Source organism: Enhydra lutris, unplaced genomic scaffold (assembly GCF_002288905.1).
Source record: "Enhydra lutris kenyoni isolate GAN:26980312 unplaced genomic scaffold, ASM228890v2 scaffoldscaffold13, whole genome shotgun sequence".
NCBI lineage: Eukaryota > Metazoa > Chordata > Mammalia > Carnivora > Mustelidae > Enhydra > Enhydra lutris.
The window spans coordinates 54852644-54878820 of NW_019154097.1; the positions used below are offsets into that span (position 1 = coordinate 54852644).

Consider the following 26177-nt stretch of genomic DNA (forward strand, 5'->3'; position numbering starts at 1 on the left):
AGTGAATGGACGAGCAGGTGGGTGAGTGAGTGAGTGAGTGAGTGCGTGAACGGAGGAGCTGGTGGTGGGCAAGAGAGCCAGTGCCTGAAGGATGAACGCAGGAACTGGGGAGCTCACACACACACACGGCCGCCTCTGGAGGGCGCTGCTGGGGCAGACCTAGCTGCAGCACCCGCTCTGGGCCAGAAGGGTCATGGGGTGGGGGGGTGGGGGGAGGCGGGGGCAGGGACCGAGCGCAGGCATCAGGAGGCCCACCGCAGAGGCCGGTGATTTAGCGATGTGATTACTTCCTAATGCAATGCCTCACAAAGCTTTTTATTAGATTTCCCCTTTTCCTTCCAAATGCACTTTGGAAATAAACACCTGGGGCTGTTAGACTTTGTACCACTCAGTTTAATTAACTTTTAAATCACATAGTGTCACCCGGATCGCCCTCAAATGTCGGCTCCCTGCTGGGCTGGGGCATCCTGCCGAGCTGCCCACCCCCCATCTGCCCCTGGGGGCCCCCAGAGCCCAGGCAGTCGCCCTCGGCCCCTCCCCCACTGGAGGTTCTGGGCTGGGGGCACCTGGGGCTGCGGTCCCTCAGGGATGTCAGTTGTCCCGTGGGCCCTCCCAGGCCAGCGGACATGGTGACGGTAGACATGGAGTCTCACTGCAGGACAGGGGGTGCCCGCTCTCAGCCTGGAGGTTTTCCGGAGCACATCTGCGGGCCCTGCCCTCCACTCAGGCACCTTGGAGCCCCTCCCCGCGCCCCCCACAGCACTCCTGAATAGCCCAGCTGCACCTCCTTGACCTATCCCTCTCTGTTGCCAGGAGGCACTCTGGCCTTGTCAGGTGGGCGGGTTCCCTGTGTTTCCTGGGGTGTAGACGGGCTGAGAGCACTGGGGAGGTCTGTGCGCACTCGGGGGTTGGGGGAGCATCTGGGTGCCTTTCCTCATGCCGGTCTTGCCCAGCTTCTAGTCCCGGCTCTGCTGGCTGGGCTCACTGCGATTGCTAATGTGTGACTTGCCAAGAGAGCCTTTCAAATTTGTGATCCTATCCTGGAGCACGGGAACACACTCTCCTCGCCCCTGTTACTCGGCATGGTGGAGGCCGTGGTGGCACTTACAGGTGCTTCCACGTGCTGGGCAGCTGACACCAGAGAGGGAGGCGCCCACCGCCATGCTCCCCGCCCGCAGGCTGCCCCTGCTCTGCCTTGACGCCCGTGGAGGCCGTCCAGCACTGGCCTGCCTCTGGCCCTTCCAGCCAGAGAAGCCTGGGATTCAGGGACACTTTCCTGGAGTTGCCAGGGACTCATCCTGGCCCTGGGCCCATAGATGTCTCAGGGATGGGTGCCAGGTATTGACCAGGGTGCTTGTGATGGATGGTCCTCCCCAGTGCTGCTCAAGCCCCCAGCCCCAGCAGAGGGGACAGCGCGTGACCCCTCCGCCTGCCAGCCATCTGCTTAGGCCCAGCCTGCGCTCACTGTCACCCAGGAGCATTGTCACCAGGTCCCTCCACCTTTCTGTCAGGACACTGGCTCCAGGAGGCCCCTCCTCTGAGCAGCGTGAGGCCCAGGCTCTGCCCTGTGGCTCTGACTACCCCATAGCAAGGACAGAACTTGGACATGTGAGGAGTGGGTGCAGTGCTCGCTGCGGGCTCCCGTCTAGGAGCGGCTCTGCCTGGGAGGGTGGCCTCGGCCCAGCTCCTGCGTGGGCAGCGTTCAGGTGGAGGCTGGTGGGAGTCAGAAAGCCAGCGCCTTGCCAGGTTGTCCGGGAAATTAGATCCCCTTAAGGTTGCATGCTCTGCTGGAAAACTAACCGGTGTTTTCTACATCAAAGCATGGCTATTCCTGCTTCAAGGGTCGTTGCTTGTCTCCAAGGCCAGGCCTGCAGGAGCCCTTTTTCTCGTACACACCACTCTCACACCCTGTGTCCACAGAGAGTGGCCCCAGTGACCAGCGTGGCACAGGCCTTCACTGCTCACACCACCCTGGCCCCAGAGCCATGTTGCCCCAAGTCAGGGCCCATCTCCTTTCCCACATCGGGACCTCTTGGGGCAATTCCCAGGCAGGAAGCCGGACCCTCCCACACCTGTGTGCATCTCCAAGTTTGTACCTTCGTGCTGTCAGGCCCAGGTGCGGTCTTCTCAGGGTTGTGCAAACCCAGCAAGGCCTTCGCAGCCCTTCCCCTGGTGGCCATTGGTTCTCTCGGTGCAGCCGCAAGGGATGAGGAGGAGTGTGGGCCCCGAGAAGCTCCAGCCCCCACACCCAGCAGCCCCAAGCCTCCCTGACCTCCCGCAGGGCTCTCCCGGCAACTTGGCACAACTGTGACTGCATCGCAGTGGGAATCAGGAAAAGGCACAGACCATGCCCAAAGTGGACTGCAGTAGAGCCGCCTTACCTCACACGTGTGGCTGAGCTGTTGGTGACAGGGACGGCAGCACCGTAGCCATCCATCAGCCACACCCAGCGCTCATGCCCCTGTGTGATACAGACGTGTGTGTGGACACTGCTCACACGCATGTGGCATGCACACACGCTTGGCACACACTCATGTGCTTAAAAGGAGGACAGAGGAATGCGGCATCACCGCTCTTGGGGTGTTGTTCCGGGGAGGGGGTGATGGGTGATGGAAAAAGTGTTGTTTTGTGTTACCGATGAAGCGTGGGCCACGGCTGTCCTGTGGGGGCCTCGGCCGTGCCCAATGGGTGGCTCGGCTCTAGCGCAAGGACCTGGGATGCTGTGGACATAAGGTCATCGCAGGCCCGGGCCTTGTCCTTGCTGGACCCAAATGAAGTGAACTGGTCCTCCTTCCCCGACTGGACTGTGTCCCAGGGTGGGCCCGGCCTCTAACTCTCCTCCCGTCCCTGCAGTGCACAGCCCGTGTCCAGGGCAAGCCAGCGTCTCACAAACACTTGCAGCACCTCCCCCTCCTCTCCCAGCCCTGGCGGCCTGCCTGTAAGGGAAGCCTCCGTGGAAGCGAACAGTAACCAGCCTCAGCCACCGAGGAGCGTGGGGTGCGCTGGGCTTTGGGGTTCAAAGTAGCTGAAGGCTTCCAATTTTTATGTTCGGTCCCCAAATTCTAAAACATTGCCTCACGCTTGTAACGACACTGGATCTAACCCCTCGGGACAAGGTCTCCACCTGGGAAGTGACATAAAGCTGCTCCTTCCTGCCTGGGGAGTGCAGGGGGCTCTGGCCGAAGGCTCTGTGCACTGAGCTCCCCAGGCCGCCTGAGCTGTGCCCGCCCAGCCCCCTGGTTTGCTGCTGTGTGGAAGCCACGGCTTCAGCCACTCCAGCACGTTCGGACACGTCCTGAGAGAAGTGTGGTGCTAGCTCAGTGGGAGAGGACACACATGCTCCTCAGACACCCTGAGGAGAGCAGTGACTTCCCTTTCCCAGGACGGGCAGGAACGTTCGAGTCCTTTAGAAAATCGTTTCCGAAATTAAATCACAGGAAGATACCTGCCGGATGTGAGCAGATCACTTGTATTCAGTTGTTGGGGCTGAGGAGCATATGGCTGCAGAATACGTTTTGAAATTTCCTTTTCCGATGAATGTGGTCAATGAAAATGCAGAGTTATCAGCAGGACATGAGATCTCCTATTGCAGGATGAAGAAAATCCCATAATACAACTCAAGCCCCGTGAAACGGGCCTGAAAGCCAACAGCAGCTTCATGCAGGCTGAGGTGCTGATGAGCTGGAAAATGCACGTCACACATTTTGCACACGCAAATTGCATCAGTCCGAGCATTTTTTGCAGAGAACGAAGGACTTCCGCCCTTTGGCTTTTATCGTCTGGGGGCAGGGAATTTTTGCAGAGAACGAAGGACTTCCGCCCTTTGGCTTTTATCGTCTGGGGGCAGGGAAGCAGCGCGCGTGCTGAGCCCTGGCCACAGTGAGGGGCGGGCATGCTCGGGGCCGGAACAGTGCAGGTGCACACACAGCATCTCCCTCCGAGGGCCGGACGTGCGGGGAGGGAGTCCAGGACCCTTCGCTTTCAGCTGGCTGTTTGCCCCGGGGGGAGGGAAGTGGGGAGGCCTTGGTTCCAACGACCGCACCATCCTGGCGACCACTTCCTGTCCTGCGTCCTCTTCATAGCCTGGACACTCTGTTGGTCCCATACCACCCCTCGGTTTGGGGACACTTTGGGTGCAAATGACTCTTGTTTGTTTGGTGTCCTTGGGTCTCAGTGGCCTCCATCCCGGTGGACGGCATACTGCCTCTCACCATGGCTGTGCTCCCTGGAGGGTGGATGGAGACCCGCCAGCCCCCCCACACCCAGTTCTGGGTGCCAGGGCCTTGGAATAACACTCCCCCCCGCCCCCGAGTTGGGCCACCAGGAGAGGCCCCTGCCTGCTGGCTCTGTGGTCAGGAGCGGTCACCCAGCACCACCCGCCATCTCCCTAGGACCCGTGGAGGGAGCCACGGTGAGTGGCCCGTGGTTCCTGGTGCACCTGGCCTGAGACGTGGTGGTCAGCGCTCTCCTTTCTGGGAACCAGGGAGAAAGACGGGCCAGTGGGTTGTGTTCCAACTCTTGTTTTGGGGTGGCTGACTTCTCAGCCATGGGCCGTGAGGAGCCGGGAGGACTGCCTAATTGGCCAAGGTCAGAGCTACAGCCTCTCCCGCATCAGGATTCTGGGCACAGCCATGCCAGATCAAGTTGCACCATGGAGCTTGAGTGGCTGCCTCCCAACCCCCCCCCCCCCGGCTGGCATGCTCTCTGGCAGCCAGTGAGTCTGCCAGGTGGGGTGGTGGGAAGCAGGGGACCCATGTCCGAGCCCTCCTAGCCCATTGTGGTCAGCCCCTGCAGCCCACCTGTGCCGTGCCCATCACGGTGGCGGCAGCCTATAGGCCTGGGTGGTTTCTGTGCACAGGACGAATGAAACCAGCCCTGAGCGTCACCGTGACCCCCTCCCCTGTCCTGGCACTCAGACTCCCAGCGGAGGTGACAGCAGCCATGGCTCCCTGCCCACTCACAGCTCACTGGCCATATACCTGGATGGCAGCATGCAGGGCAGGTGTCCTGCATCCCTTCCCACTGGAGATGCTCCAGAGGCTCCCAGTTCTAGCCAAGTTCTGAGCCCCTTGCCTCCAGGGTGTTCCCCCCACCAAAAGCCCCAAAGGGAAGATGGAGTCATTCATGGGGAAAGTTGGGTCACATCATTCTGGGGGCAGCCCTGGGTTCCCGTGTCACCCCAACCCCTCCCTCTCCCACAGGGCAAAGGGAAATGCTGGGGGAGGTGTCGGCCCCCAGCCTGACTGCAGCCCCTACCACTGCACGGGCTCCGTGTACCCCACCATGGCCCCACCTGCCTCCCGCGCGGCTGTGGCGGGCTCTTCCCGGGGTCTGCCTGTTGGGCGCCCACCGTCTTTTGCTGGATTCCTCCCAGAGTCCCGCCAGCCACCCACCAGTCTTGGGCTCAGGCCTGCCTTATCACTGAGGGTCCTGCAGAAGTGTGTGCAGCCACCGCCTCCCAGGGTCTGAGTGCTGGGCCTGTGGCGGGGTGCACGCAGCCCCGGGATGGGCTATGACCTGGGTGGGACCAGCATGGGCAAGGCACGTGGTCACCGTCCCAGGGGTGTCCGAACTTGCTAATAACTCTTTCTTCAGCCCCTTTTCAGCTGTAGTGAAACTGCACTGATGTGCATGAGTGTTCCAGTGGTGGCTTCGGCTCACTGATATCCCAGAGCCTCTTTCCTGTCAGGTACTTGTGTTTGCAGAGCCCAGACTTCTGGAGCGTCTATCCCTCCACAGCAGTGGCGGGATGGCAGTGCCATTGACAGGCAGAGTTGGAGGGAGGCTCTCGTGTGACGCAGCCTCCGGGCTGCACGGTGTGCTGGGGGGCCGGGTCTCCTCGGGGACTGGTCCTGAGCAGGCCTGCCACTTTGGGAATGAGAATGGCCCCCAAATCGCCACCCCGTCTTTGTTTTTGACTCCTTGGCACGAGGGGAAAGACTCAGTAGGAACCGTGCACTCTGGCAATGAGATGTTTTAATTGTATCTTAAAATAGGATTGCAATAAAAAAAACACTGAAGTGTGACTAACCAGTTGTATTTAAGGAGGGCCGAGCACACTCAGCCGGGCAGGCCCATGAGGTCTGTCCGCTCCTCGAGCCACAGCCCTTGGCCAGCGCACCAGAGACTGCACCTGCCCAGCCTGCCTGGGAGCCTTTCCCAGGTGCAGCCCTGCCATGCAGGGACAACAGGAGGGTTGCTGCCCTGTTCGGTCGATTGATCACCATCCCAGAAGCTGTGGGTTCTACAGGGAAGGGCGGGAAGGGAGGTGCCCGCCCGCTGCACAGTGTCCTGGCCCAGGGTGACCAGCTTCTGCTTCCCCAGGTGCCCTGCCTGCCGGGAGGTCCCTGGGGGGGCTGTGGACGCTCCTAGAGCAGGAGAACATCATGCCCCAGAATTGTGTAGCCTTGAGCCCCTGCCCCAGACCTGCTGGTGGGCTTGCTGGGGACCGCACCTCTGCTGAGGGTCCCAGGTAGGCTTTCCCACTGAGCCCCAGGCAGGGCGGAAGTGTATGTGGCCTCCTAGGACCCCCAACAGCTCAACACTCACCTCCCCTTGGAAGGAGGGAGGGGAGGGCACGTAGTAGGTGCTCAGCGAGGGTCTGAAGAGCCAAGTGGCCACAGGGCCATGAGAAAGGAAGACCGAGGAGGTGGGCAGTGTGTCCTTGGCAGAGCCAGGCCCTCCCATGAGGCTCCAGGAGACCATTGGCTATAGACTACCCATGCCCTATGGGGTCCCAGGACTTCTGTGCTTCCCACCACCAGAACCCTGAAACATGGTGCCCAAGTGTGGAGCAGAGCCGGAGCACCTTGTCAGGATCACAGGGGGCTAGATGCCTGGAGGCAGATGGCCTGGGGAGGGGCTGGGTTCCTGCCAGGGCCATGGGCACTGTGGCCACACGGAAGCCAGAGCACGGGTCGGAAGGGTCAAGTGTGACGCCTGGAATCTGTTGCCTCTTCCTCTCTTGCTTAATTACCGGCATGGCAGTTGCAGAGTTGAAATGCGGCTTAAAAAGCCTTTGTGAGTAATTAGTGTCAAAAACACAAGATCTACAAAGCCATAAACTTGCAGCTTGGTGATATTACCAAGTACTAATTAAAAAAGAGAAAAGAAAATCTCCTTTCATGATCAGATTTTCAGCCTTGCCAAAGATGAAAAATAAGGCAATTTGCAGATGGTACCAACGCCAAAAGGGTAAGGGGCCGGCACAGGGACAGTGGCAGGCATGTGAGGGCTGGGGACCTTGAGGGAGCACCTGCAGTCCCCAGCGGAGACGGAGAATCTCGACTCGGGGGCAGACACAGTCCCGAGAGAGGGGGTCTCCTCCCAGTGGAACCCCACACACAAGCAGCAGCCCCTTGTTCCGAGGGGAGGGAGACCGAAATCACACCCTAATGGAATGTGCCCCGGGTTCAGGTTGCCCAGCCCCTCCGAACCTCCTGCGGCCTCTCTGCTCCGGACCCCCTCAGAGGAGGAGCGCCTGGTGCCAGGGCTGGGAACCAGGGGCCAGGGCAGTGTAAGGTCTGCCCTGGGCCACCATATTTGCTTCTGCCAATCCAGATGGAAGTCAGGCCACGGTCAAAGCAGTTGGCCTGGAAGCTCGGGGGAAGAACGGACTCTGGTCATCAGGGTGGAGATGGCCTAAGCTGGCAGCCCCAGGAGGGCAGGGGCGGGCCAGGGCGCGTGAGGATGGTGGGGCTGCACCAGCGTGACTGTGGAGATGGAACTTTCTGGAAGTCCACAGAAGTCACAGGGATAGTTTTGGCCCAGAGCTAGCGAGACGTGCCTAGTGCACAGCACTGTGACTGCACCGGGGGCCTGTGGGCCCCCGGGCCACCAGTTGTGCTCGCGGGCAACCTGTGAAGTGCGGGCTTGCAGGAACAGTCTGACCCAGCCGGTGAAGGCAAGAGGCTGCAGCTCGGACCAGCATTAATGTCCACAGTCCAGACCGTCCTGCAGATGCTCAGGCTCCCCCAGCCAGGTGACCGCCCCTTGTGTCTGGCCTTGGTGTCCTCTGGACCGTCCTCTCCAAACCATCAGGCCTAGGACTCCTCTCTTGGTGCCCCAGCCAATGTGGGACCTGGAGTCAGTGTCCAGCAGTGCTGGCGGAGGGAGGTCACCCTGTTAATGGCACAAGACCAGGTGTTGAGGCCCCTCCACACCCCAGGGCCCTCAGCTGCTGGCTCACTGTAGATTTACGACGCCCTTGCTGCCGATGGACACACACGCTGTGCCATGCGGCGTGAGGACCCCGTAGTAGTTTCTCCCAAACATGTCACAGGCATGCAGAGGAGCCCAGAAATCCCAGCAGAGGGCCAGACTCAGGGGCTGGGCACGCGGTCGTTCTGCTGGGACAGCGGATGGTGCCTCCCGGGACAGGACCATGCACACCTGGCATGCCTGGAGGGGCAGGCAGGTGTCTGTGTGCCAGGACCACCCTCCTTCCACCACTCCCTTCACATCAGGTGGTGTCCCCCCAAGCTTTGTTCTTCAGACTTGTTTGAAGTGTTCTCCATTCTTTGCATTTCTGTATTCATTTTGGGCTCCTCTGATCCACGTGTACAATCCAAGTCTGATAGGGTTTTGGTCAGGGTTTAACTGAGCTCCTAGATCCATTGTAACAATACCAGGCCGAGAACAGTTTCTCTCCGCACTAGCTTATAGCTTTGTTCTCTTTATCCCTGTTTGCTATTTTGACGCTATTGTAAAATGTCTGTCACCAGTGTCAAAGCAGTTTGTTTCTGTGTATTGATCTTTTATTTTGCACGCTTGCTAACCTCATGTATTAGTTCTAGTAGCTGTTAATACATTTCATTAGATTTTCTGCACAGACCATGATGTTGTCTTTGAGCAAAGACCGTTGCACTTCTGCCTGTCCAAACTGGATGCTTTTGTTCCTTTTTCTTACCTTATTTCCTTGGCTAGAAGCTCCAGAGTGATGCTGAGCAGAAGTGGGGAGCTGTGCACCCTTGCCTGCCTCCTGAGGGCCAGCGTTCGTGCTCAGGCCAGTGAGGACGGTGTGGGCTGCGGGTTACCCCCAGGCGCCATCTGTCAGGCTGGGAAGTTCCCTCCAGACCCTGGTTTGCTGAGAATTATTGTGAAGAATGCTGGCGGGCGTGGACCCTGCTTTTTCTGCATCTGTTCAGATAATCGTCTGGCTTTTCTTCTTCACTTTGTTAATACGGGAATTACTATGATTGCTTTTCTGATGGAAAACCAGCCTTGCCTTTTGGATAGACCCCACTTGGGTCTACCCCACGTGCCGCACTCTGTGCCAGTTACTGGGCACACGTTGCTCACTGTTTGTTAAGGATCTCTGCATCTGTATCCCTGAGGATTACTGGTCTATAGTCTGGTTTTTTCCTTGGAAAGTCACTGTCTGATCTTGGTATCACAGTGATGCTGGGCGCACAGGGGCGCTGGAATGTGTCCATCCTCATCCGTTTTCTTAGAGTTTATGTCAAATTGAAATTTCTTCCTGGCGTGTTTGGTGGGATTCTCCAGGGGTGCCACCCAGCCATGGAGAGTTCTTCGAGGGAAGGTTTTCTGTAGCAGGTGCAGGGCCGTCCGGGTTGTCCATCTCCTTTGCGGTGAGCTTGGCCAGCTTGTGTCTCGCAGAGACTGGGTCTGTGTTAGCTGAGTCGTCAGACCTCCCAGCACTCGGTTGCTGGCCGTGTTCCCTGTTGCCTTCTCAACACCTGTGGGACCACGTGCGTCCCTCCTCTGTTCCGCGACCCCGTCAGGTGTCTTCTCCATTTTGTCCCTAATGAGCGTGGCCAGACTGTGTCTGTCTACATGAGACATTCTGGCCTGTGTTTTTTTTTTTTGCGTTGTTTTTCTGCATTCTATTTCATTGATTTCTGCTTTGATCTTTGTTTCCTGTCTTCTCATGTTGGGTCCAATTTGCCCTTTTCATTTCAGTTTCTTAAGGTGGAAGCTAAGTCACTGATTCGAGCACTTTCTTCTTTTCTCATGTAGACAGTGCTAAAATTTTCCCCCAAATGCTGCTTCAGTCATTCCACAAATTCTGATATTTTGTTCTTATCTTCATTCAGTTCAAATGACTTAGTGGTTTCCCTTTTGGTTTCTTCTTTAACCCAGAGGTTTCTTAGAAGTAGGTTACTCGGTTCCCAAATATTGTGAAAATTAATTCAGCAATTACTTTTCTGTTACTAGTTTCTAAATTAATTTCATTGTGGCCGGAGAACATACTTTGCAACATGAATCCTTTTAAAGTCACTGAAATTTGTTTTAAGGTCTAGACTGTTGTCTCTCCAGGTAAACGTACTTGAAAATAATGTGTATTCTGCTGGAGGGCTCTCCTGTAAATGTCAGTTATGTCGAGTTCTTTGATAATATTGTCAAGTCTCTTATCCTCCATCTATCAAAATCTTGCCGATTTTCTATCTTTTCCGCCAATTAAAGAGCGACAGGCATTGACACCTCTGACTGTGATTCTGGATTTGTCTGTTCCGTCTCGTATTTTTGTCCTCTCTCAGTCGATGTATAAATCAGTCCCTTCATCATTTCGAAACGGCATTTCTCCCCGTGATCCTCTTCGCTGGAGGCCTACCCTGTCCGATGTCCACAGGCCAGTCTGGATTCTGGCTAATATGTAGGGGGCAGAGCTCCTTCATCCTTTTCCTTTTAAGCTCCTCGTGTGCTCACACTTTAGATGTGTTTCTTCGGAGCCACGTGTGGCCAAGTCTTGCGTCTGTGTGCAGTGTACAGTCCCTGCCTTCCCGCTGGGCTCGTCAGACCATGCACGCCGGCGCTGATTCCTGCTCCAACCGGGCTCCGACTGCCAGCTCACCGCTCCTCTGGGTGAGGTGAACCACTTCGTACAGACTTGCGTGTCTCCTTTTTTGACCTTGTACCTACAATTCTTTGTGATTTTGTGGGTTGCAGCAGGATTTGTCCTGTGCGTCTCAGCCTTCACGCAACGTGGGATGTGAGAACCCCATCATGCCCGCCCAGTCTGCGCACACTCCGCTGACCCGGCGCTCGCCTTCCTGCTGAGTCCGCTCTGCACAGACGCTCCGCAGAGACGCTGAGCCTCCCAGCACGGTGTTAGGTCTGTGGTGTGAGTGCTCAGCTGTCCTTTGGGGAGATTTAAGTGATAGCACATGTCATCATGTGTCATTCGTGGAAGGAACAGGGCCCTCTCCTGTCTGTACTGCGTGAGCCCGTGTTTCAAGCTTCGTTGTCCTGAGACAGTTCTCGCGTTCTGAATGACACATGGGTGGAATTCCGGGTTCACAGGTTTCGGTTTTGCTGTTCTTTGTGGCATCCCCGGGCCACATCCTTGTGCCTCTGCGGGCCCAGGGCTGGCTCCCTCTGACTGTGTAAGTTGCTGACTGACCAGTTTTGAGCAATTGGATCTGACACGCCTCCGTGTCATCCCCTTCACCTCCCTTTTGTGCTTGGGGTTCGTCGGGCTTCTCAGATCTGCCAGGTCGTAGTTGCCCTCACGTTTCAGGTGTTTGGGGCCATTCTTTCTCAAGGCTACCTCTTCTCTCATCCTGCGTCAGCCATCTGTCATGAACGAGCGTGGTGGTGGGTTGCTCCCAAAGGTCCACGCCGCAGCCACCTCGCATCTCTTGGGGGGGACCAGTCTCCTGAGCGCACTTGCAGGGGTGTGGGTGATGCCACTGGCCAGAGGCCCCCTTTGATCCCTGTGACACGGCAGCTTGCCTCATCAGCTTGCTGTAATGGGAGCGAGTTAACGTCCACGCTGGGAGCCGAGACCTACGTGCCCCGCTACGCTGCAGGGCATCAGCTCAGAGAGGTGAGGTGAGGAGCCACGGCTCTCCTGGAGCCCCGGTCTCCGGCGGCGTCCCTCTGTCCCTGCACCACCCTGTCACTCTTCAGACAATTCAGTTGCCCCGTGAGCCCCACACACAGGCACTCCGCCTGACCCAGCCTGTCTGGACGGGAAATGAGGGGCTTCCTCCAGGGTCTTGTTTGCTCACGTCATTGCACTTGAGGGCCGCTGGGGTCCAGCCCATCTGACGGATGAGGTCCAGCCGGCCCAAGCTCTCCCAGGACGCCGGGCCTTCAGACTCCTCCTGTGGCTCCTTGCACTCAGCCCCCGGCCCCCACAGTTCTCCCCACCTTCTTCCCATGACGGTGTCTGTGTCCCAGTACTCCCCACACATTGCCACCGCGCCGATGGTCCTGTGTGTGCACAGGACCGGGAAGGAGGCCTGGGCCAGGAGCGGAGAAGCGGGACAGAGCCTGGCCCTGGGCTCATGGGCTGAGATGGGCGAGGCTGCTGCAAGGACCCTGGGTCCTCGCGCCCGCCTGCGCCCTGCTGCCCCTCCCCCGCGAGGCTGCGGGAACAGCTGTGCAAACTGGAGCGCCGGAGGAAAGATGCGGCGCCATATAAATAGGGGAATAATAATAACCACGGGCTGGAGATGGATCTACAACTGTGGGGGCGCCTGGCCTCGCCCTCCCCGCAGATCACGCTTGGGAGAGGTCGCCCCTCGCCGGGACGGTAATTCCAGCACCGCCGGTATAATTAGCACGTGCAGCATTGAGACGTTTTCTCGGCACAATTAAGCAGGGATAATTGGGTGAGCTATTTCCCCGCGTGCTGGACATTCTCTTTGCCAGCGCGTTTTCTGGAACTTCATGCCGGGACAGCCTCCTCAGCATTCTGTCCAGCTTGTCCTGACCCACTTGCCACAGTGGCCCTCTGCCTGCTGGCTCACGCGGCGGCGTCTGCCCGGCCTGCCCATGTCGGTGGCCCTGAGAAGAACAGCCTCGCCCTGCTCTGAGGGACACCAGGGGGTCAGGACGAGCCGGTGCCGGAGTGGGGGTGTGCAGGGCGTTCTGGGAGCGCCCGTGGGCGGCAGTGGCCAGAGTGGCCTCCACACCCAGCCTGGCCTCGAGGGTGGGGGCAGTCGCAGTGGACAGGGAGGGAGACCAAGCTCACAGGGTGGCTGGTGGCCTGGGGAGGGCCAGCAGGCTCGGGGTTGGGGGCTGGGACAGGTCTTCTAGGCAGCAGGAGCAGCTGCGTGCAGGCTGGGAAAACCGTCCTGGGGCCAGCATGGAGGAGGAGTCCCATCTCCCCACGCAGCGCACAGGTGGGCCAGGTGGCACGGTGACTTCCACCATGCCCTGCGGCCGCATGGCCCAGGACACCTCGGGGCAGGGGTAGCTGGCCTTCGCATGCCTATAGGTAGGATGCTTCTGGGGCTGGCAGCCAGGTGCCCCTCCAGGGCCAAGCTCACACTTACCCTACAGACCAGCAGGTGGCCCCAGTCCCAGACACAGGGCGTCCCCACAACAGCTGGGTCTCACACGGGGCCGGGCCCCAGCCTGCCGGTGCAGCCCCCACACGTGCGCATGTGGCAAGGACGGTGTGTTCTCAGAACTCCTCAGCTTCCTTGGAAATAATTTAGGTAGGACTTTTTCTGATTACAGTTACAACGTGCAGTCACAGAAAAATCTGGGAAGTGCAGAAAACCATGAGGGGCCGTGTTTCATCTCTGCTCTCCGAGCTACCTGCGGTTACGTTTCATTGTTTACACGCTCTTTCTGTGGGTGTGAGTGTGAACAAGGGAGAGCGTGAACCACCACGGTGCAAGCTCGCGGGGCTTTCTCCAGCCCAGAAGGCCAAGGTGCTTTCCCGATGGACGGGGTGCAACCGCTCTCCCCAGATCACCTGTGAGCACATGACAGATCTGGAGCGATGTCAGAGTCTCAGCTTGAGAAACCCAGACTGTCCTCTGAAGCGGGGAGCGCTTGGGTCTTCTTGAGGCTGGGTCCATGCAGGATGTCTCCTCTAGCGGCTCCGGGAGCCGGTGTGCACGTGCAGCCCAGGTGCACGGGCCTGGTGCTCGGTGGGGAGGAGGCTCGTCCTCGTGGTGCCGCTGCAGGACTGCCCCTGTCCCCCATGGACTGGGTCTAGCAGGTCTCCTCTGTGTGCGTCCCCGCGGGCCGGGAGCTCTCACACACCTGACCTCTCCGCTCAGCCATGGCCGGCGTACACATGAGACCTGGGGTTTGCCGGAGCGCCCAGGGTTGCACAGATTCCTGGTGTAAAGCCAAGGTTGAAGCTAGGTCTGACCCAGTGCGGGGCCCGGGTGTTGGGCGGCACCCAGAGGAGGCTGCCCCAGTGGAGGGGTCCGTGGACATAGTTCAGGTAGTGTCTTAGTGTGGAGGCGCTGTTCATCCCCGAAGGCCTGGGTGCCCATGAGTGGTGGCGGGAAGGAGTGTGGGCGGGAGCACTGAGCACTGTCAGTGCTCACTGGCCCCTGGGAACCACCCTGCCCAGTCCCTGTGTAGCCACCCTACCTGGGACCGAGCTGCACAGTGTGGCTCTGCCTGAACTGGCCTGACCTCCTGCCACGCGGCAGTCCCCAGGCTCTCATGCCTGCCCCTCCCCTCCCTCCTACACGAAGGCCCAGGAGCAGCGCCAATGACAAGGCCGAAAGGGGAACGGCCACACTTCACGGCAAGCAGGGCCACCTGGAGCTGTGTCCAATTAGACACAGCTGTGTAACCTGCCCACAAATCTGTACGAGAGTCTTCATGCCACTGAAGACAGCCACTGATCAGCCTGCCTCCCCCGGCCCCTGCAGCCACGACCATCCCACCCAGAGCTGGTGGGAGCCCGTGAGGGAGCCAAGAGCCGAATTCTGGCATCTGAGCGCATGGGTGAGGGGAGGCGGCAGGGCAGCGTCGGGCTGCTGTCCGTGCCTCCCCCGCTGCCTGTCCTGACCGCGGCCGCCTCGTGCTCGCATGTCCTGGGAACACAGTGGACCCAGTGTCCAAGAGCCTCAGACGTAAGGCTGGTCGTGCCCGTGGCTGTTGCTGTGCAGGGGGCCCGGCTCAACCCCACGTGGCGGCCCCTCACTGCGCCTGACGTTGCCGAAAAGGCCCAGACCCAGGACTGGCAGCTCTGGGCCCCTCATGCAACCCGCAGTGCGTCCTCCCAGGTGGGCCTGTCCCCTCCTGTTCCTGGCTCTGTCAGGAGCAGACGGTGGCCATTTGCCTGGGGTCCATCCGGTTTGTCCATCTCTGTTTTTTTGGTTGTGCTTTTGGGGTCAAGTCTGAGAATTCTTTGCCTGGTCTCAGATCTTGAAATGTTTCTTCTCTCTGTTTTAAGTTTTGTTGCTGTTGGTTTTTTTTTTTTTTTTTAATGTTTTATGTTGAAGTCTGTGATAGATTTTGAGCTAAATTTTGCGTGAGGTGTGAGGTTTAAGTCAAAATTCTTGCTTGTCTAAGTAGGAACGTCCAGCCGCCCCAGAACCGTGTGTGGAAGAGGCGAGCCTCCTCCCTGCGTGGATGGCTCCTGCCCTCGTGTCGGGGCTGGTGGGTGTTGCTGGTGCGGCTGTCTCCAGGAGCTCTGTGGCGTCCCCAGAACCAGGACCACGCCAGCCCCATGCGCTCGCTGCTGGTGCCACTCCGGCCTGCGGAGGGGTCTCATGGGGAGTGGCTGTGGGGTCCGGCAGGGGCTCTCCTGCGGCCCCTCCTGGCCCGTCATCCCAGCCGCTCACCCCGCCAGCCTGACGCAGAAACGAGGTGCCCGAGCTGGGTCTGGTCATCTGTTCCGCACGTTGCTGGATCCGACTGGCTGAAATCCAGTGAGGGTTTTGCGTGTGAGTTCCTGGGAACGGCGTGTGTGGACTCTTCCTTCTCCGCTGTGCATGTGGGCGTCGCGTGAAAATGCTTCTGCGCAGGGCGCCGTCCCTCTGCTCTGCGGTCTGGAAGGGACGCATGAGGTGGTGTTAGCTCTCGTTTACATCTCTGATAAACTTCCCCGTGAGACCACCCGGGATGGGAGGCTCCTTTCTGAGGAGCTTCTTAGTGACAAACTCCGTCTCTCCGGTGGCGGTCGGGCTGCTCGGGTCTCAACTTCCTCTTGGCTGAGCTTTGCTGCCCCGTGGTTTTCCAGGGATTCCTCCGTTCCCGGCTGTCAGATTTACGGGCATAAACACTTTCTCGTAGCGTTTTCTTCTTATTCTTGTAACAGCTCCAGGATCTCGTTTCTGATTTTGGCAACTTCTGTCTTTTCTCTTCCTGTCTCCATTCATTTTTTTTTGCTGTTTTTCAAGGGACCGGCCTCTAGTTTCAGTGACTCTCTCTCCTGTTTTCAATTTTGTTTATTCCCCTTGATCTCGACTCTTCCCTTCTTCCTCTGGTCTCCTGAGGTAGAGCCTCAATGCCCGGTGGGCGCCCCCTTCTCTAGCAGGGCACCCAGCGCTCCATGTTGCCCACGGCTCTGCCCTGTGCGCCCCACAAGGCGTGATGGCACGCCTCATCCCACTGGGCCCAGTGGCCACGGAAGTGGGCCATGTGACCTCTCGTGTCTCTCGCACACTGAGCTGAGGTTCCTGAGTCACTGTGACATGTGCCACCTTCTGTTTTCAGACCCCAGGGTGTTCCAGGTCATCCTGCATTTCCCCCCGGGAGGCGATGGGACCCTGTCATGACAAGGCACGAAGCCACGGTCTCGCAGAAACGGTACTCAGGTCCCTGTGCCCTGAGGGAGTAGCATTTCTACTCCCTGTTTTATAGTTTTGTTGCATTGTGCACGTCTTGTCTGTTCAGATCAGGATTTGGGGACCCACCCCTTGCCGTGGGTTCATCTCTGGATTCGTCCTGATTCTTCACACATGGCGCTGTCGTCGGTGCCCTAAGCAAAAGGTGACCTTGCACGTGGCAGGCGGCCCCTCATGCTTAGGCCCTTCCTGCAGGGCTCACCACCCCCTGCAGTTGGGGGGCTCGGGAGGGGACCATTGAGGGGAGCTCTTGTCTCTGCTTTTCGGACAGACAATTCCCTTCTCAGGGCGTCTCATGAGAGGAGTGTCGCAAAGCGTCTGCCAGCTGGGATGCCACAGACTTGAGGGTGGCCAGACTTTTAAAAAACCCGTTTGGAGCCAGGCATCGCATGAGCATCGCACACTTCCCTTATGCTGACCTGCAGCGGCAGACCCCTCCTGCCCATGACGCCCCCGGCTCCCCTGCACTGGCCCTTCTCCACAGACACACGCCGTGGTGGACAGACCTGCTCAATGAGGTCTGGGCCGATCCTTCCGAGGGAGGCCCTGCCCTGCCATCCGGAGGGAGGAGGAGGCCCCGAGGCGAGGCCCGGCTGAGGTCTGGGCTGCTGGAACGCCTTTCAGCCAGCCGTGGGCAGCGCGGGCCTCGTTGTGGCACAGGGCCCCTCGCGCCACAGGGCGCCTGCCAGCCGCACCGCAGCCTGTCACTCCCGGACGCTGGGGGCAGAGGAGGCAGAGACACAGCCGTCAGCCCATAAATATTTCCAGCCGCAGCCAACACGTCTTACTGGGCAATTTGCTTTTTAAAAAATCGCTCTCTAATTTTAAGTGAACAGCCCCTAATTAGAGTGATTTACAAGGTACCTGGGGACCGGGTGGTATTTGCACACAGCGGAGCCTGGCAGAGATGGATCCGCACCACGAGCTCAGGGGCGCATTCTGGCAGCCGCATGGCGCCGCACCGAGCGAGGACTCAGCCCTTCCGACCGTGGAGTGGGCAGGTGCGGCCAGTGGCGGCTGGTGGGTCGCAAACGCTTGGCTTTGCCTTGACTTGGGTTGAGATGAGAACATGGCTTTGGTCACACCTCCTTCTAGCCCACCCAAGGCCCAGGGCCCCCAGGGCCCCCAGTGCCCCGGGTACAGCCAGTGTCGCCATGTACCTGGCATTCTAGAGTGACCGTAGGCGCTTCCTGAATGCCAGACCTGTGGAATGATGTGTCTGGGACGGGCCTTGTGCTGGCTCATTCAGCTGTGCTGCTCCTCAAGATGGGGCTTCAGGGCTGGAAGCCACAAGGGACGTTTGATGCAAACAAACGTTTGGTGCAAACGAAGCCTGGTCAATGTCCGCAGCCCCAGGGGACCTGGGGAGGCACGCAGAGAATGACGTTCTTCGGACTGAGCTGGTGGAAGAGCACCTCCATCCTGGGGGCAGGGGTCCCGGGGAGGCCCGCGGTGCAGAGTGAAGGTCCCCGGTTTAGGGGCTGGTTGTCCCTCAGCTGCTGAGCCAGGAGAGTGCCGGGGCCTCCCTTGCCTCCCTCACCTCCCCCCTGCCCTGCGTTGGCTTCTCCCCCCGCCCCCCGACAGCTGCAGAGAATCAGCCCCTGTGACATTTAGGGGAAGAAATCCAGATTTGAGCAGAAGGCAGAAATGAAAGGATTTTCTTGGTAAAAGGTCAGAGTGGTTTCTCTTACTTTTGTTTAAAAATGGTTTGTGTTGAACTCTGACAAGGCTAAATGTAGGAGTGGACAAGGGAACAGGGTTGGCCGCTCAGGGAGGGGTGAGCACTCTCAGGAGGGAGCAGAGGCCCATCTGCACTGCAAACCAGTGCGGGGAGCACTGGGGGCCGCACCGGGCTCATGGGAGCACTGGCAGAGGGCAGGCTGAGCCCTCGTCGGCTCTGGGCTCTCAGAGGGAGCCCAGCTCCCTCTCACAGGCCAGTCCAGGCCTAGGACCCGAGGCATCCACACCAGGGAGCAGGCGTGGCGGGGGTGGTTCCCAGGGGAGAAGGCTTTCCTCATGAGAGCTGTCCAGGAAGGAGGGATCCTCTGTCATCCAGAGTGGGTACTCTCCAGACAGGGGGCAGCATGGTCCTCAGGGCAGGCAGTGGTCCCCAGCCCACCCCTGAGCTGCCCAGGTTCCGTGTGCAGAGTGGGAAGGAAGTTGTTCTTTTGGGGGTGCTTCCCCCCAGTGACCCTACTCAGCTCCTGACACCCCTTATGCCGCCCCACCGTTGCCACTCACCTTGCTGAACGGGGTTCAAGGGACACAGGGTTCTGTCTGGCAAACAGTCGCACCTTCCCTGGCAGTGCTCCCAGCCCACCCAGCAGGCAGGAGCCCCCAGACACCCCCCAGCCTGCTGCCACCAGGGGGCATTCCTGAGGGCTAGCACTGGCCCCAGGCTTTCCTACTCCCCAGGCTCAGCTCCCTGCCAGGTGGGGCTCACAGCAGAGCGGGCAGGGTGCTGTCCATGGTCAGGCAGCCTCCCCTGCTTCTGGGAGTCTCCCAGGCACTGGGAATCCCCTGCCTAAGTGCTCAGGCACCCTGAGGTCTCTGTCCACACTCCGGCCCAGAATCCCTGGCTGTCCTCTACCCTGTCCCCAGGAGCACCTGGTCTGGAGAGCTGGCCCTGTGGCCCAGGCCCAGCTCTGCCCAGACCTGCCCTGTGAGCTGGAGGGGGGCGGGGCCAGCTCTCGGGGCCTTGGTCTCCCCAGTTGCACATGAGGGGACGGCCAGCTCGTTTTGGGGAGCCCTGCCCTGGGACCCACACAGTGCTTGGAGCTGAGGCATTTGGAGGCTGGTCTCAGTCACCGTGGGATAGACTTGTCTTTTTCCACACCCTCCCCAGGCCCTGAAGCTGGAACCACACACACACATCTGTGTTCTCCGGGACTGCCCAGCCCCCCAGCCCCCCCACAGCCACTTCCTGAAGGCCAGCAGGACTCTAGACTGCTGCTCCCTCACTACGCAGATGGGGAAACTGAGCCCAGAGGGGTATTGTCAGCAAGGCCACCTGAGCGGGGTTACTATCCTAGCAGTGCTGCCTGTGGGAACCCCCTCTTCTGTGGCCAGTATGGTGTGATGGGGAAAAGATGGGACGTGAACTCTAGAGGCAGCCCCGCGCCCCACCCAGATGGCCAATGCCTGCCCTGGGCATGAGGTTACGGCACGGCCTACATCCCCTGGGCTGTTCATCTGAGGAACAGGAGGGGTTGTCGGCCCCCCCAGAGCGCCTCGCAGCCTTCCAGCACCGCTGGGGAACGTGCAGGCAGCTGTCCTCATGCGCCGGGGTCTGAGGACGGGGAGGGCTGGACGGGCCAACCGGGAGGAGCAGTCTTCTAGATCCCACACTGACCGCTGTCCTCCCTGTGTCCCGCCTCCCCTCGCAGGCCACAGGACCATCGGGCGTCAAGATGCAGCTGCTGGAGACGGCGTTCTCGAGCTCTGTGCAGGAGCTCATAGAGCTGCACCTGCTGCGGCAAGACAGCATCCCGGCCTTCCTCAGTGCCCTCACCCTCGACCTCTTCAGCCGCCAGACCGTGGCCTAGCCTGCGCCCAGCCCCCGGCGGCAGCCGGCCACTCGGTTCCACAGGGGGAGGCAGGCAGCCACGCCCCCGACGCCCCCAGTCCAGCTCCAGGCCACACGCTGGCCCTCCTCCCAGGAGCCCTGTGGGCATCCCCTGGAGCCGGCGGGGGGGGCCTGAGCTGCCAGCGGGACAGAAGGCTCCACCCTCCCCCTCCCCCAGTACGTGCGCTGTGGCGGGTCCAGGTGAGGCCTGGGGGCCGTGTGGTCTCCCCTCCCCAGTATGGGCTGCCGGCCGACGTCCCTGCTCCTCATGAAATAAATTTTGCTCTTTGGCCACCCCGCCTGTCTCACTGTGTGTGTCTGAGTGGACAGACTCGCTCTGCCAACCCTCTGTTTGGCCCCAAGGCAGACACTGGACACCAGAGGCCACAGCGCCTCCCGGACTCCAGACTCCGGCCACCTGCCTGCCATGTGGACGGGTCTGCGGCCTCAGATCCTGGCCAGGAAAGCGGCTCCAAGCACCCGCCCATGGAAGCCCGGTTGGGACTCGCCGGGCCTGTCATGGGGAGGGGGTCTTCTGAAACCCCAGGCCCCCATAAGAGAGGCCAGCCCTTCCATGGTCCCATCCTCGGTCTAGTGCTCTTGGGACAAGCAGTGTGCACACCTGGGCCCCCAGAGCTGAGTTTGCTGCAGGCCAGTCTTGGGCCCAGCGACAGGGGCTGCCTGCTTGGGAAGGGGACGACGCTGCAGGTGTGGGAGGGACTATGACCTCTGTGCTCATAGCTCCGGGCGTGAGAGGGGGCCCGCAGACTGGGGGCCTGGAGGCCTGAGGGGCCTGGGGTGGGGTCCGCCCCCTCCCCCGGCACAGGAGGCTGGGGGGACAGAGGACGGATCGCCTGGTGTGGGAGGCCAGAGCCCCACCTCATTGACATGCACAGCTCGGCACGCCAGGCCTGTCAGCAGTCATGGGGAAAATGAGTCCTGACGTCAGCCTCCCTGGTGTCTGCGTCAGCAGCGCCAGCCCGTGGCCGGGCAGCCTTACCACGGGCACACAATCATGTTGTGCACTGAGCCCGCTATCTGAGCCCAGCAGAGGCCGGGGGAGTAGCCTCAGCGCCCCAACACTGTCAAGCGGTGGGTTCCGGGGTCCCTGGCAGCAGGGGATGGGGCCGGACTAGGTCCACCTGCTCCCTGGAGCCCAGGGGGCACGTGCCCTGCATGTCCCCTCTAGGTGCACACCCTGACCCCCAACCCTGGCCCCCGGCCCCCCCATCCCCAATCCCCCATGCGCGGCAAAGCTGAAGGAAACCGGGGCCGTTCAGCTCTGGAGCTTGGACCATGGACGTGGGCCTCAGAGACAAGGCCTGCCCCACAGCCACCAAGGTCAGCTGCAAGTCCACTAGGCTCTCCTGCTAGCACCCCGAGCCTCCTGGCTCCTTTGATCACAGTACGGCCGCGGGGGACCTTGGCTCTTCCACTCCGCAGATGAGAGAACGGGCCTGGTGTGGTCAAGGGGCTTCCAGGCCATGAGCCAGTTGGAATGGGGACTCTGGCCCAGTGTGGGGGACTTTCTGCCCTGCACAGCCCGGGGTGACCTCTGTGGCCCTGGCACCACGTGCTGCGAGCCCCCAGCGTGCTCACGTCCGCCTCACAGACGACACTCAGAACCCCGCTCCCCAAGCAGGAGCCAGCGGCACCTCCGGACCAGCTCCTTGCGGGGCATGGGGAGGAGGCTCCTGGTGGTCCCGGCTTCAGAGTGGACTTGTCCCCTCAGATCTTCGTGAGCAGCCGCTGTGTGCGAGGCTCTGTTCTAGGCACCGGAGACATGCCAGCCCGAGCCAAGCCCCGGGTCTCATCCTGCCCACCAGCGGCCTTCAGGGAGGCGTGGGTGCCCTTCTGCGCCAGCAAATCTGTACGTACCGGCACCATCCCTGTGGTGGGAGGGGGCCGGTGCTCACTGAGATGGCTTAGGAGGGGGCTCCAGCTGGGCCCTGGCAGCAGCCGGAACCTCAAGGGACAGGCTGGAGAGATAGGACAGAAGCTCTTCACCTCTGCCCAGCAGGCGGTCAAGGGAGTGGTGAGCACCAAGGCCCAGGGGCCCCGTGGGATGGCCCCCAAGTGGGTACTATTGGTTACAACACCAACCTGGGCAAGAGAGGAATGTTCTGGGAGGATTTTCATCAGGGCTGAGGAGTTGGCTGCGTTGTGCCACAGTCCCTCCTCCCACTGGTGGACACATGGTCCCACCTGACATGCCACGAGGCAGCAGCCCCCGGCTGCAGGACTCCACTGCCATCTCTGTCCAGGATCCCTAACCCATCCCCGAGGCTCTTGTCACCTCTCCAGTTAGGGTGCCCGCTAGGTCTCGGCTTGGTGGAGCCTTGGCTGTCCCTCTACCATCCCTGCAGGGTGGGCACCAGGCACATTTTGGCTTGGGTCCAGATGCCCAGACATGGGCCTCATCCCTGCAACGGCCCCTAACTTCTTCCCTCCACAGAAAGAGGGTCTCCAAGGCCCCTTCCAGCTGCAGAGCCCACTGGGGCCCAGCCTGCCCGGCCAGCGGCAACACAGGGCTGGCCGGCAGTGGACGGTCACTGTGCTCGACGGCAGGGTTTTCCTTTCCAAAAGAAGCAGGCAGGAGCAGGTGAGGCCTGCCCTCCCGGGTGTGATGAGGAGCACACTTCCGGCTGACACCCCCAGCCCCGGGCTGGCTCGGGCACCTGCTACTGGAGTTGGTCCAGGCCCCGTGGAGCCGCCCACCCGGGGAGCCGGGGAGGCACGGACAGCTCACGGTGTGGTCCCAGCCAGGTCCCAGCCGCCAGGCCATGAAAGTTCTGGCTCTTTCTGGCAGATCCCCACTTCTGCCAACTCATTAGTGGGCACCCGACGCTAAATGGTTCTTAAGCCGCTAATGACTAATTTTAAGGGATTAGTGCCACAGCGATAAACTTTAATTGGCAGGATGTAACAGGATTTGAGAGCGACTGGGCCCCTTCCAGCTTCTTGGAGGCTCCAGGGAGGACAGCGCCGCCTGCTGGGGCCTCTGCAGGACCCCCACCCCCGACTGGCACCCAGCCTCCCTCGGCCATGGCGTGGGGACCACACCAGCAGCCCTGGGAGCTGTTAGAGGTGCAGGTTCTCTGGGCCTGCCTGGACCAACTCGGTGGGAATCCACATTTGACCAGAGGCTGCAAAGCCTGGAAACCTCCTAATTCACAAAGCTCCCTCCCACCTGGGAGTTCTTCCCCACCCCACCGCAACGCTGGGTCCAAAAAGGGCAGGGACCTGTCCTGGGTCACATGCCCAGCCCTCCCATCCATGTTCTGCAAGACCCCAGCTCCTGGGTCCGCCTTGGCCCATTTCCCTCATGGTTAAACGTCACCAGGACGCCTGGGCCAAGCAAGATCCAGGCATGTGGACGTGGGGGACTGTGTGTCCGTGCCCGCCTGTATGTGTGTGCCTTTGCATGTATGTGGTCATGTGCTGTGTGTGCCATGTATATGCACACGCTCACATGTGCATGGCTCTGCCGAACCTCCTCCCGTCCTGCTCCAGACCAGAGAGGGGCAGAGCTTTGCCCAAAGTCACACAGCACGAGGACTGGTGATGGAGCACGGGTCCGAGCGCAGCTGCCACACTCATCTTGTTGAATGGATTTTCAATGCACACAGAGCTGCCCTTCAGCCCGGCCAAGCCCTTCAGATCCATGCACGGATGGCACACCTAACGTGCGGACACAGGGAAGTAGGCTGGATCGGCGGGGCGGGTGGGGTTGGCACAGTAGCCGTGGCTTCTGAAGCTTCCTTGTTCTCAGGGACTCGTCTTGGAGGTTTTCTGTGGAAGCATCTACTGATGCATTTCACTGGGGCTACGCCGTTGTTCTTCCTAAAACACTTAGGAGGTTTTATTGAAAACAATAATGTACAAAAACACCCGAGTCTCATTTTAAAGTAAAATTGACAGCATTTCTCAGAACTGTCATAGTTCTGAGCCATTTGGGTCATTCTGTTAAAAAACGAACAAAAGCCAAAACAAGACAAACAAAAGAGGAACTAAGTCCCAGACTGAAATTAACAAGTATGTCTTGCTCATAAACCTTCCTCTTGGGCTTCTGGTCCCAGCCCCACGCTTGGCTCCAGATTCCCCAAATGTACCTTTTGGAGAATGAGCGGTGGTTTGGGGGTGGTTTCTAACTGTCACTCTTTCTGAGACCCGGACTCCTCAGACCCGCTGGTCCCATCACGTCTTGCCATCCCCACGTCTCGCCTAACCCACCCCCGTGAGGGGTTGAGTTGTGTTCCCCAAATTCAATCCCCAGGACCTTGGAACGTGATGTATTGGGAGATGGGGGTCTGCGAAGAGGAGGTTAAGGTGAAGTGAGGTCATGCGGTCACAATGATTCCAAAATGTCACTTCAATGTGTAATCCTCATGAATAATTATGGAGACGTTCGTGTTACAGTACACTACATCTGGGCAACCCAGTGTCATCTTTTGTGCCCATTGCCTGCCTCCATAGGGACAGGACCGGGTCTCGCACCACGGGCCCCTCCAGGCTCCCTGTGCTCATGACATGGGTCAGACTGTCTATGTCTTTAATTAATAAGACAAGGGGCTGTCCCAGCAGGTCACCCTGGAGTTCATGGGGACTCAGCAGAGCCAGGAAGCGGTGAGCGTCATCCCCCACAGACAGGGGCCCTGGGCTCCTGGCAGTGTGGCTCAAGGCAGGTCCAGTCCCTCTAGGACCCTCCTCCCCCGGAGCCCAGCTGCCATATGGTGGCCTGGAGGACTCCCAGCCTCCTCCCCACCGTGAGCCTCAGTCTCCACATCCAGAAAATAGACTGACAGCTGGGGGCCCGCCCAGAGGGCGCCCAGAGCCACTGGGACCTGCCCCCTCCACCTGCTGGGGCTCCCTGTGTGGTCTCGTTAGTATAACACCGTAATTAGCTCAATTACCAACAGCCTTCATGACTTTTTTCTTTTTTTTTTTTAACTTAAAATGGAAATTAAATTTTGCACCAGGTTTACAGGCTGTTAACGGAATTCACTAATCAAACCCCAACACCAAGTCCTTGAAAATGAGAATTTAAAAAGGTCTGCATTTGCATATTCATGTTTTTAATAGGGTTCAGAAGGTATATTTGCAACTGATGAAAAGGATTAATTAAACCTGATTTGCATTGGTGGCGCATCTTAACTGCTTCGGGGCTGGCCTGTGTGTGACTGGCCTGGCCTGGGGGTCCAGGTCCCCACTGCCGGCTGCTGCGTAATGAGCCAGGCTCGGGGAGCAGGACCCTTGCACCCACATACCTGGCTGGAGGCAGCGGTGGTGTTTCCTGAATAAGAAACAAACCTGTCTGGGAATATTTTGTTCTGATTCACGCCGGTTGTTGGAAGACATTTGGAAAGTCTAGGAAAGTCTCAGGAAGAAGAGAACATTCTTGTCACTCCACCACCTAGAAACTGTCACCGTGCCTTCGGATGGCACATCTGCAGACCGTTCCCCTTGAGTGTGTGTGCACACGTGTGTGGCAAAGCTGCATCTGCAGAACCCCAGCCACAGGGCGATCCCGAGGAGGAAGAGGGTCCCTCACCTCCTGGGGATGCTACTTGCCCAGGACAAGGAGGCGCCATGGGTCCGCGGGCGGTGTGAGCACTACTTGGAGCGGGAGCACCACCCAGGTTCCCACAGCTGGTGGCAGGCGGCGGCCCCCGATAGGGATGGACCAGCGCCCCCCCCCCCCCCGCCCTGGCAGGCTTCACTGGGATGGACACAGGGAAGACGTGGGTTCGAGAAGAACCCAGATCGCGCTGGCGAGGCCGGTGGAGGGCATGTCCTCTCCGTGTTTCTGGAAAGTCCCCGCACCCATGGAAAGGCATGAGAACAGCAGAGAAGTGGCACCACGGGCAGCTGGTGGGCTTTTCTCACACTCAGAGACACCCTGCCAATGGGACCACGCTCCTGGCGGGGCACAGCCTTTTCACAAAAGCACACAATCACGTTCCCATATCTCTGTGCTGGCGGGGCCTCGGGCCAGTGGTGGTGTCCTCACCGAGGCCAGAGAGAGCTCTTCAGAGTCCCCTTTGTCTCGTCTGGACATGGTCCTGTGGAGCCAGAGCCCCACTGCCTGGTCACTACCA

General features: G+C 59.6%; 1 protein-coding gene across 5 annotated transcripts in view; it reads left to right on the forward strand.

The window, feature by feature from the left end:
• Positions 1 to 20376, forward strand: part of LOC111145738 (mitotic arrest deficient 1 like 1) — a 329575-nt gene extending 309199 nt beyond the window's left edge. For all 5 annotated transcript variants that reach the window (XM_022500905.1, XM_022500908.1, XM_022500909.1 and 2 more), the window contains one exon: positions 19901 to 20376. In XM_022500905.1, coding sequence (XP_022356613.1) covers positions 19901 to 20059 — 159 coding nt within the window. In that variant the 3' untranslated portion in view covers positions 20060 to 20376. The remainder of the gene's footprint in view (positions 1 to 19900) is intronic.
• The last annotated feature ends 5801 nt before the right edge of the window (positions 20377 to 26177 follow it).